Source organism: Gavialis gangeticus, unplaced genomic scaffold, assembly GCF_001723915.1.
Source record: "Gavialis gangeticus isolate Ggan-Ray unplaced genomic scaffold, GavGan_comp1, whole genome shotgun sequence".
Lineage (NCBI taxonomy): Eukaryota > Metazoa > Chordata > Crocodylia > Gavialidae > Gavialis > Gavialis gangeticus.
The window spans coordinates 39,539,467-39,551,624 of NW_017729032.1; the positions used below are offsets into that span (position 1 = coordinate 39,539,467).

A 12,158-nucleotide genomic window follows, 5' to 3' on the forward strand; every position below is an offset into this window, starting at 1 on the left:
GGGGGGGGGGGGAAAATCAGGACATTGTTCCATCTTCATTCTTATGCAAAATGAAAACAGGATTTGCTTTTCAGGAGTTGAAAACTCAATTAATGTTTGTGAAATATTGTGAAACTAACACATTGTCACACAATTTGAAACAAGATATATAGAAAAAATTCATACGATGAAACAAATTGGAGGTGATTTCAGTCTCAACTACATGGTGTCCACATTTTGTTTAGTTACATTCTTCAAATGCCATGACCAATCCCAATCTTTTTGTCAATCTGTTTAGCATTTTTAAGCCATTATTAAAGGATTAACTCTCAAAAAGAACACAAAACACAACACCTGGCTGAACCGAGAAAAGTTCTCACATCTCCTGAAAAGTCAGCTCTAAATGCATACTTCCAGCTCAGAAGTCAGGTTGCCTTTTACCTGAGGATGAGAAGACTGGCAATCTCTTCCTTCAATAATTTCTTTTGTACTTCCTTACATACAACCTCCATAGTTCTGGCTGAACACTATTTACAGCCCAGCAGTATAATCTAGACAGCATCGCGTCTTATCTCAGATGTGAAGTCTGGAACAGTGATTTCATCTGGATCAAGATTTCTAGAATATCCATTTGCTCCAAGCGCTGCTTCCACAGATGCAATGAGAAATAATTTCAGGTTGAATCTGAATCCAATCCAGGGGCACAGGTATGTTTTACACTCCTAAACTGAACTGTCCCAAAGAGACAAGTCATAAGACAAATAAGATGACTCCTGATATTGCTCCTGCTGATCTTCCTCATCCCTCCTACAGGGAGTCACATACCTTGACTTGAAAGCTATCAACAACAGAAAAATCATAGAGGCAGTCCATTCTCTTGGGAATTATTCATACATCAAAAGTTCTTAAACAGAGCAAAAGATGTTTTCTGCTACTCCCAATCCAATTTTTTTTCCAAAATCAGTCAATGAGTGAAGTTATGAAATCAACCAATCAACAAGTCTTTTGACTTAACACAAAGATTATTAACAATTTTGTGTACTTAGTTTCAGGATATTGATTAGCTTCAGCATTAGCTTTTATTTGGGGTATTTTATCTTTTCTTCTGGGAGGCTTCGGAGTTTCGTCATGTTACTGGGTTTAAGGCACAGGCATGATGAGTAAATAGTTAAACAGTGGGAGTCCCATGGGCCTTATGTTAGACTCCCCTAGCTTAGCTGCATGCGTTAAGGAGTATTATGGAGTATTACAAACCAACAATATGCATTTCAAAATGCAGATGCAGTATGTAACTGCAGGTGTAAGATCTGCATAGATGAATTTATCCAGGAGATATATAATATCTGTATCTATAATATTATATATAGATATATAATCTCTTAGTCCAGTCTCTCAGAAGGTTGATTTATCAAAAAAGGGATCAAAACCAGCTTGATCCAACTGAACAACATTAAACAATGTTGTAAAAGTACTGAAAAAAGAAACACAATAGAAGCCAACATACCAGAGCACTGTCATACATTCTTAGTGCAAAATAGGAAATCTATGCTATTGTTGTTTACAATTAGTACTGCCAAAACCTCTGAAACATTCATAAACACCAGGTGAACTAGCAATTAACAGAGGTAATGGATAAAAATAACAATTGATGTTACATGCATGTTAAAGCGGGATGCGCATGTTTTAAAGTGAGCTGAAAGAAGTCGCATCTTTCAAACCAGCTCTTGCCACCACTGAAAGTGCATGCTAGATTTTAATACAATGCTGCCACCTGTATAGTTGATGTTTTGTGAGACACTGCACTTAGATGAGCAAATTAGCAAGCTCCCCTACTACAGTACAAGACCTCTTTAGTAATGTCTTGCCTTAATATAATCCTCAAAATTTAATGCTGTTAGCTTTTTTCAAGCAGCATGTAAGAATTTTCAGTAAGAATTTTAAAGTGCATACACTTTTGCTACTCACTTTACTTAAAGATATACAAAACCTGTTATAAGTCATTACAGAAATTTAGTGCAAATTAATAATACTCTGTCAATAGCTCCATGACCTGAAACACTATTTTGTGATGGAAATGTCTGAAATGTAATAGAAAAATCCATGCAGCACAATTGATTGATTGATTTAAAAATGTACTTTAATTGTGAGAATGAATAGAGCACCTAATATTAAAATAAAAAACAAAAATTATTTCAAGTATGCAATATATTTTGATGCATTAGAAGTGCACCCATGTCCAATGCTCTAGCAAGTGTATAAGCCTTTTAAAATACAGATAAATGGGGCCTCACCATTTAAGAATTAAGATCAATTGTCACAATTTCTATTCAAGAGTAATAAAATCGCTGCATTTACTTGATTAAGAAATGTGCTTTTTTCCCAATTAACAATTTTACAATCAAGCATGAGACCATTGGACCTGTACTCTTCAATGTCTTCATCAGTGACTTGGATGTGGGCGTGAAGCGTGCTCTGTCCAAGTTTGCAGACGATGCTAAATTGTAGGGTGAAATGCACACTCTAGACGGTAGGGAACAATTGCAGGCAGACCTGGACAGGTTAGAAATGTGGGCAGTACACAACAGGATGCAGTACAACAAGGACAAGTGCAGAGTGTTGTACCTAGGGCGCAAAAATATCCAGCACACCTACTGGCTGGGAAGTTACCCTCTCAGCAGCACAGACGCGGCAAGGGATCTTGGAGTCATAGTGGACTCCAAGATGAACATGAGTCACCAGTGTGATGAAATCATCAGCAAAACTAACTGCACTTTATCAAATAGAACCAAGGAGGTGATACTTCCCCTCTATGCAGCATTGGTCAGACTGCAGTTGGAGTACTGAGCCCAGTTTTGGGCACTGTACTGCAAGAAGGATGTTGATAGACTCGAGAGGGTCCGGAGGACAGCCACTCGTATGGTTAGGGGCTTACAGGACAAGCCCTATGAGGAGAGACTGAGGGACCTGGACCTCTTCAGCTCCCGCAAGAGAAGGCTGAGAGGTGATCTTGTGGCCGCCTACAAATTCATTAGGGGGATGCAGCAAGGGATCAGAGATGCTCTGTTCACCAGGGCACCTCTTGGCATAACAAGGAACAATGGTTGAACTAAGAGACAGAGAGAGAGAGAGAACAGATTTAAGCTAGATATCAGGAAAAATATCTTCACGGTAAGGGTGGCCAGAATTTGGAATGGGCCTCCAAGGGAGGTGGGTGCTCTCCCCTACCTTGGGGGTCTTTGAGAGAAGGCTGGATAGGTATCTGGCTGGGGTCATCTGACCCCAGACACACTTTCCTGCCCAGGCAGGGGTCAGGCTTAATAATCTTGAGGTCCCTTCCGATCCTAGCATCTATGAATCTAAACTAGGGGGAGATTAGGGGGTAGAGGGGAACAGGCAGTTGCTACAGCTGCAGCCTCAACCTGGGGTTGGGGCTGGAGCCACAGGTGCCACCAGCCCCTCCCCACCCCTGCTGCTTCTATACATCCCATCACTCCTCCCTGCAGCCCCCTATCTTCCCCCAAGCTGTTTCTCCCTCTGCTGCGCTCCTCCTTGTTTTTGTTTCATGCTGGAAGGCTCCATTCTTGGTGCACAGAGCATGGCTCCAGCCTCGCCCAACAGTCACAGAGGTAGGGAGCTGACGCTGCTGCTATGGGGCCAACATGAAACAGCAGTGCCAGCTTCATGTCACTGCCCAGGGGGCCAGGCTGGACTGATGCTCCATGCCTCAGGCTGCAGCAGGGACAAAGTATAACAGTATACCAGTGTGGAGCAAAAGTAACGGGGAAAGGGGTAGAGATGAGAAGGTGGGGCAGAGACCTAAGGCTACACGTGACAGAGGCAGCATGGAGATGGGGGAACAGGGGAAGGGGGAATCAGGGCAGCCTGAGGATGGGGGTCAGGAGGGGAGAAGTTAGTCGGGTGGGGGGTTGGCCACATCAGAAGAGAGCAAGCAGCCTCCCTCTCGCTGCCTGCCTCACCATGTCCACACAGCCTGCTCCCTACCACCTGCCTCCCTCACTGTCTGTCCCATTACTGACCCCCTCATCACCTTTCCCCCACCTCCTGCACTAGCAGTGGGGAGGGAATTTAAGATAATCCTCCTAATAATTAGATTCTAGACATGGAAATTATAATAAATTTATACTTTTTATGTATGTAAGATCTAATTATTGGGGGGTTATCTTACATTCACAGTTCCCTTGTATTTGGGTAAATTAGTGACATTATGTAAAGTTTGTTTGATGAGTTTGAGATGCACAAAATATATCTCTGTCCTACCATTAGGAAAAGATTAAAAATATTGTTTACTAGGTATTGTATCCTGAAAGTGACTGACAACATCATTAACATTAATACATTGGAGAGGTTCATTTATCCATTTCAATTAACACCTAATTTTCTTGCATAGAGCAAGCCAGTTGCTGACTATGTACAAATATAACAGGCCCTGTAAACAGGTGCGCTCTTTAGGGGTGCACTAGAGTTTGCAGGGGAGTGGGAGCAGGGGAGGGCTAGACTGGAGGGTTGCAGACCCCTCAGGGAAGGGGCTACTTACTGGGAGACCCCAGGTTAAGGGAAGTTCCCGGGGCAGAGTCCTCAAGGGGAGGGGCTGCCAGCTGCTGGAGGGCTCTTCTGCACAGGGACAAGCCACAGCTGCACAGTCCAGCCCAGCCAGCTGTTGCTAAGCACAGGAAATTCAAACTGCGCCAGTCGGGTTTGGATGCTGGAGCAGATGCGCGCGTGTGGCAGTGCACCCCGCTCTCCCATGAGGGAGTCTGTAAGAGGGGTGGTGACTTGCAGTGCAATCAGGGACCCTGCCCCGATGCTGCCTCCCTTCCAGGGCTCCTCTGAGGCCTCTACCCAGACAGCCATTGGGTAGGTCAGCAGCACCCAGGCCCCCTGCCTGCAGGGGTTGCCTGGCGGGTCCTCAAGGTCCTGGGGGTCCCTTGCCTGTCCCATGTGTGCCCTGCTTGAGGTCCTGCGGGGGCAGGTGAGGGACCTCCAGGCAGGGGTGAGCAGGCTGCAGGGAATCAGGGCAACTGAGGAAGAGACTGATGGCTAGTTTCATTTTCTGCAGAACCACACACCTGGAGGGAAGGCATCACAGGAGGGGACTGACACAGCCAGATGGCAGACAGTTACCTCAAGGACTAGACATCGCACTGCCAGGGCACCTCCCTCAGTGCAGCTGGAGAACAGATACGAGGCCCTGGTGTCACTACCAGAGAGCACAGCAGTGGAGGCCACACCCACAGCCACCACCACACAAGCTGTGGGACAACCGTGCAGCCGGAAGAGAAGATGATGGGTAATCGTGGTGGGTGACTCCCTCCTGAGAGGAATGGAGGGAGACATCTGCTGCCCAGATCCCATGGTACAGGAGATACGATGTCTGCCCAGATTCCAGATGTCACAAGGATTCCAGACCTGATTAGGCCCTCCCACTACTATGCCATGGTCCTCATCCATGTGGGAACAAATGACGCATCCCAGAGTAGCCCAGGCAGGGTCGTATGTGACTACATGGTGCTGGGAGCCAGGCTCAGAGGTTTGGGGGCACAGGTGGTCTTCTCATCCATCCTCCTGGTCAGCGGTCATGGACAGTACCACAGCAACTGTGTTAGAGAAGTCAACTCATAGCTTTGGAGCTGGTGCCATCGTGTGGGGTTTGGACTCCTTGACCATGACCTGTACTTCCAGGATAGGGCCTTGTTTGGATGAGACAGGCTACATCTCTCTCCAAGAGGTAAGAGTCTCTTCTCTTACAGGTTGGCTTATCTCCTACGCAGGGCTTTAAACTAGGTTTGTTGGGGGGGGGCGGGGGGGGGGCGGGGGATGTTGATGACAGTAAGGCCAGGAATTATATGAACCATGAGCCAGGTGCTGCAACAGTCCAGGTAAGTACCAAGGCCCCTCATAAGTATCAGGATGGGGAAGTACTAAGGACACCTAGTGGAGGGCTTAGATGACTATATACTAATGCTAGGAGCATGGGGAAACAAGCAGGAGGAACTTGCACTCCTGCATGCAAACAAAGAATTCAACCCGTCTGGGCTAACAGAAACCTGGTGGGACCCATGACTGGGCAGTGGGCATTAAAGGGCTACAGGCTGTACAAACAGGATAGAGCGGGGGGGGTGCATTGCTGTCTCTGTTAAGGAGCAATATACATCTTCTGTAGTTAAGCTAGGCCTACAGAAGAAGGGCAAATTGAGGTACTATGGGTCAGATTACAGGGGGGTCAGGGAGAAACAGACTTGGTAGTGGGGGTCTATTACAGACCCCCACACCAGGGAGACGAGTTAGACCTAGAATGCGAGACAGCTCTCAGAGGCAGTGCGCTCAAAGGACCTGGTTGTCATGGGTGACCTGAACTTCCCACACATCTGCTGGGAGGAACAGGCAGCCAGGTCTCCCCTTCACGTATGTTTCTAACCTGCTTACAGGACCTCTACTTAAGACAGGATTTAAGTGTTCCCACTAGGGGAAATGCCTTACTAGACCTGGTGCTGGCCACATGAGATGACTTGGTAGGGGATCTGCAGGTACAAGGTAACCTAGGGGATAGCAACCACCTATCAAAAGAGTTCCCTATACAGCAAAAGGTGGGAAAGATAACTAGTAGGGCTAAAGTGCTAGACTTCAGGGAGGCCAACTTCAACAAGGTCAGGAGATTACTTAGGGAGGGACTGACAGGCAAAAGCATCGGAGAGATGGGAGTCCAGGAAGGTGCACGTTTCTCAAGGGACTGATCCTGCAAGCACAGAAAGGGACCATCCCAGTACACATAAAGGGGGGCAAAAGAGCAAAGAAACCCTCTTGGTTGAGCAGGGAAATCCAGGAGAGCCTGGAGGGGAAAAGAGAGGCCTATAGGCTGTGGAGGGAGGGGGCAGCCACCAAGGAGGAGTATACCTGCTTGGCTCAAGCTTGCAGGGAAGCAGTGAGGAGGGCCAAAGCGGAAACGGAGCTTAGGCTGGCAGCAAACGTTAAGGATAACAAGAAGTCATTCTTTAAATACATAGGAAGCAAAAAGAAAGAGCAGGGTAATATAGGGCCCCTTCAAGATGGACTAGGGCAACTGGTAACAGATGGGATGGCCAAAGCGGAGCTCCTAAAAGATTTCTTTGCATCTGTGTTTCTGGACACAGATACAAGCATGCATCCCAATGGGACTTTAGGTAAGCGTGAGGTAGATACCAATCCACCAACTGTTAGTGCTGACCTAGTAATAGGGCACTTGGAGGGGTTCGATGTATTTAAGTCAACAGGCCCTGATGATCTTCATCCTAAGGTACTTAGGGAATTAGCTGAAGTTATAGTGGAACCCCTGGCGTGACTGTTTGTGAACTCATGGCGCTCAGGACAGTTCCCAGATGCTGAGAAAAGGGCCAATGTGGTACCTATTTTCAAGAAGGGGAGGAAGGAGAAACCAGGTAACTATGGGCAGGTTAGCCTCACCTCTATCCTTGGCAAGACTTTTGAGAAAATTGTTAGGGATCACATTTGTGGGGGACCAGCGGGTAAAATAATGCTAAGGGGCAACAAAAGCATGTGTTCATAGCAGGCAGATCCTGCCTGACTAGCCTGGTTTCTTTTTACAACCGGGTCACAAAATGCTTGGATGAAGGGACAGAAGTAGATGTTATTTACTTTGATTTTAAAAAGGTCTTTGACAGTGTTGCACCCAATTCTTAAAAATAAACTAAACAGTTGCAAGTGTAGATTATTACGCAGTCCAGTGGGTGGAAAATTGGCTTATGGGATGCACCTAGAGTGGTGGTGGATGGGTCAGTTTCTACCTGGAGAAGTGTGGGGAGTGGAGTCTCCCAAGGCTCTGTCCTGGGACTGGTACTGCTCAATATCTTCATTAGTGACTTGGATGAGGGAGTAAAAAGCACCCTGTCCAAGTCTGCTGATGACACCAAACTATACAAGGTAAACAAATTAGAGAGCAGGGAGTGAATCCAGGCAGATTTGGGCCAGCTGGGGAAGTGGGCGGAAGAGAATAGGATACACTTTAACAAAAGATAAGTGCATGTATTGCACCTGGGGAGGAAGAATCTTCAACACACATATAGCCTGGGAGGTATCATTCCAAGTAGCACAACTGCGGAAAGGGATCTCGGAGTTGGAGTCAATTCCAAAATGAACATGAGTCGTCAATGTGATGAAGTAATAAGTAAAGCTAACCAGACTCTTTCTTGCATCAGTAGGTGCATCACAAACATGTCTAGGGAGGTGATACTTCCCCTCTATACGGCTTTGGTCAGGCTGCAGCTGAAGTACTGCGCCCAGTTTTGAGCGCTGCACTTAAGAGGAATGTAGAGAACCTGGAAAGGGTTCAGAGTCTGGTTGAAGGCCTACAGGAAAAACCCTATGAAGACAAATTGAGGGACCTGAATCTCTTCAGCCTCCGCAACAGAGGGCTGAGAGGTGATCTTGTAGCTGTCTACAAAATCATCAGGGGGGCAACAGGAAATAGGGGATATGATGTTTACCAGGGCACCCATCAGGGTAACTAGAAACAATGGTCACAAACTGAAGGACAGCAAATTTAGACTGGACATCAGGAAAAAATTCTTTACAGTGAGGACTGCCAAAATATGGAATACACTTCCAAGGGAAATGGTGCTATCACCTCCCTTGGAGGTATTTAAGAAGAGATTGGACAAACACCTGGCTGGGGTCATCTGACCCCAGCACTCTTTCCTGCCTGGGGAAGGGGGTCAGACTCGATGATCTAATAGCTCCCTTCTGACCCTAAAAATCTATGAAATGGAAGATAGGACTCCAATTCAGTTTCTCATATTTTCTTTTCATCAACTTAGCTGCATCACTGCAAACTCCTAATATGTGTGTAGCTTACACTGCTACAACTTACCACAGTTCCAAACCATGGCACAATGTGTCCTTGTTAAGGTTTCTGCAAAAGTAGAGCCAAATCAGTAGAAACCACCTCTTCCTGCACAAGTACCTTTCTGCTTAGAGTGGACACTAATCAGATTAAAACAGGCAACTGCAAAAGGTATTCCAACATTCTGCAAATCCAAATTCTTGTTTCCACACGATCAGCAGCACATCCATCCTATTAACCATTGGCATTCGTCTTCAAAGAACATGAACCAAATTCAGATCTGAAATAATTTCACTTTGGATGAGATGCACCAACCATGAGTAATATGGCTTATTATTCTAGTCTTAATTTAATGCAATGCAATGCGTTTCAAGAGGATAGTACAAGGAGGTTTCACTTTTAATTTAAGTCCTTTCCCTAAAAATAAGTCAAAATATGTACATTTTGCCTTCTAGATGTGAAGAATGTCAGTTTTCAAGCATGTAAATCTCACTTTTGGTACCTGCTGCGCAGTAAGTGGAAACACACCAAAAACAGCCCAAACAATGTTTTGTGATCATCCACTACAAGGGTATGTCTGGAAGCGATATAAAGTCCCTGTACATAATCCAGAATTTACATTCAAGTTCTCCGAGTGCGTATCAGTGATAAATTAAATTTAAAAAAACAAAGCTAACTTTATGTCCCTTGTTCATAAGCAGTGCTCAGGATTCATTGACACCACCTCTTGAGGAGAATGAATCTCTTCCATCCTTTGCTTAATCCAATATAACATTAAAATATTTAATTGTAGCATTGTCACTTAACTCTGCTGGATAAATGCAAAATCTAGTATAACAGGTGTGCACCGATTTACTTCTCCTTTACTTTTTCTAGTTCATTTTTTGCACTGGATATTTTGATATCTTTACCTGCCTTCTCTCATTCCTTCTCTCTTCTTCCAAGACTCTTACTTTTTATGTCTATGCATTATAGTCCTTCCTTTTTCCTCTACTCTCTTCAACCTCTTTCCAGTTCTTTAGGTTCACAGAAATCAACACACTTCACAAAAAGGAATGAAAGGCAGAGAGAAAGAGGGGAAAAGGGGCATTAAGGAACCTGTAGGTTAGCAGGAGGAAGAGGTGTGCCACCTGCAGTCTTCTTCCTACTGGCAAACTCCTTTCTTTCTGGGATCCCTGCCTAAGGAAGCAGTAGTATACGTAGGTCTCTCAGTTCCCAGAGAAGTCAAATGAAAGACTACTTCTTGGAAGGTGTTTCTTCAACCTTGCCTCTTGTCAGTGAAGAGAAGGCAAGTGATAGCAGACCCAATGTTAAGTTCTACAAGCAGAGTAAGAAAAAGCTCTGAACAACTCTCTGCTGGTTCAGTTTGGTCTCACATTAAAGCTCCTCCCTGCTTTGCACCATCCAGACATATACCATATAGTCCAACAGCCCACAACTACCTGTTGCTCTGCTGAGACAATTTTTCCCTTAGTAGAAATGCTTACAGCTTCAGTGCAAATCAACAGCGACTTGAAAAGGTAAAAAGTACTGTGACCAGCAAAGCACATTGCAACAAGTTACAAACTATCTCCGCTAAGAACTAAACGTTCTATATTTTTCAAAGGCTCCAGGTGAATCGACTCATCTGAAGTAAAGTTCAGATATTACAAAGGATATAATTTGGAGGAAGAAAGTTCCAACTTAAGACCTGATTGGCTAGTGCAAGATAACGCTGAAACACCGAAGACATCTGAGCATTGAGGTTTTCACGTCTGCTGAATTCCTGAAGTACCTCTACTGTAAGCATGAAGATCTGCCGGAGATCATCCTCCTACAATCACAACAAGCGTACGTGATTAAATGGATTTTCTCAAATCACATACTAGATTCTTGATCAGAAAAGGTTCAAGAGAGGAAGGAAAATTCTTCTCTTTAGAAAGTCTGTTTATTCATTAAAATACATGAAATATTATGAAAGACCCTACTTTTTTTCCTAGTCTATAAAACAGGATTTAAAAACAGTTTAAGCCTGATTTTTCATGAACAATACTAATTAAGAGAAAAACATAAAAATACCTCTAAAAATTAACAGAGAAGGGGATCTGGTCTTAGCTTATCAATGCTTTTGTGCCAATTTCACAGCAATCAAAGAATTTAAAGCAAATCTTTCACAAAAACATTTCTCCATAGCCAAACAATACATCTGAGACAACCAGACCACACCATCTGCAATAATATTTTTAAATACATGGCACTCCTTGGCTTTAAACCAAAGCTATATTTAAGTCTATCATTGTTCCACAGAGCATTAGTTTTATCTGCAGAGGATTAAGAGTACTACTACTGTATAAAGATCTAGAGATCGAGGTTCATAAAGAGGTTTAAAAATGTTACATGGTCCTGAAGCAAATATTTTTTAAAAATTGCCAAAATGTTTTCTAAAATAAGGAATTAATATATGGGTTATAACAGAGTTCTTATGCATAAATTTTGATTGAATACATATGTTGGTACATGAGAACTATTTTAATAAAGCTAAATAGTCTGTATTAATACACATTAATTGTTTTACCTGAAATATACGTTTACAGTTACCATGGAACTCCATGCTTAATCCAATGTTGCTGGTTTTACTTGAACTTGAAAACTCACTCAACAATGCCGTTAAAATAGAACAGGCCAAAGTTTGCTATAAAAAAATAAAAGGAATTACAAAGAAGTTCAATAATGATGTTTAATTATATTTTAAATTACTTTATTAAAATATTCTTAGAAGATGGCTGAAAAAGTAGTCAAACTAGAACAGTGGCTCACCACCTTTCCTCAGATCATGAAGCACATTAGAATCCATTTATTGGGCAAAACATCTCCCCTTATCTAAAGGATTTTGGTATTTGGGCAATATGAAAAATTAACTTTAGTAGAGTATAACAACATGAAAATGCATTTGCTTTACCTACAGATTTACCTGGAAACCATAAACTATTTCACTAGCCATATTATTTATTTCTTCTCCCTGTGTCTGGGTTTTTACATTTATTACTACTAGGGAATATTCTGCTTCCAGCATCCTCCATTGGTCATATCTGTTCAAATAATTTGAAGTTTATTTGGGCACTCCATTCCATTTGCTACATTTACCATACTGGCGTCTAATCATGATTAAGTCACCCCAAACACAAAGCTCGTAAAAACAAACAAACAAAAACCAACCCCCCCCCCAAAAGCCCCCTAGAATCACCACCAAAAAAAGCAGAAACCTTGGCAAGATTTAAAAGAAAGCATCATTGCTTGAAGACATAAGCAAGCATACAAGCCATTAGAAAGCACGTTACCAACTATA

General features: G+C 43.6%; 1 protein-coding gene across 3 annotated transcripts in view; it reads right to left on the reverse strand.

The window, feature by feature from the left end:
* The window catches only part of XPO4 (exportin 4), a 143,665-nt gene that overhangs the window by 79,511 nt on the left and 51,996 nt on the right, over window positions 1–12,158 (reverse strand). For all 3 annotated transcript variants that reach the window (XM_019524537.1, XM_019524536.1, XM_019524535.1), the window contains exons 4-5: window positions 11,388–11,504; window positions 10,493–10,646 (exon numbers count right to left, since the gene is read on the reverse strand). In XM_019524537.1, the coding sequence (XP_019380082.1) occupies window positions 10,493–10,646; window positions 11,388–11,504 (271 nt within the window). The remainder of the gene's footprint in view (window positions 1–10,492; window positions 10,647–11,387; window positions 11,505–12,158) is intronic.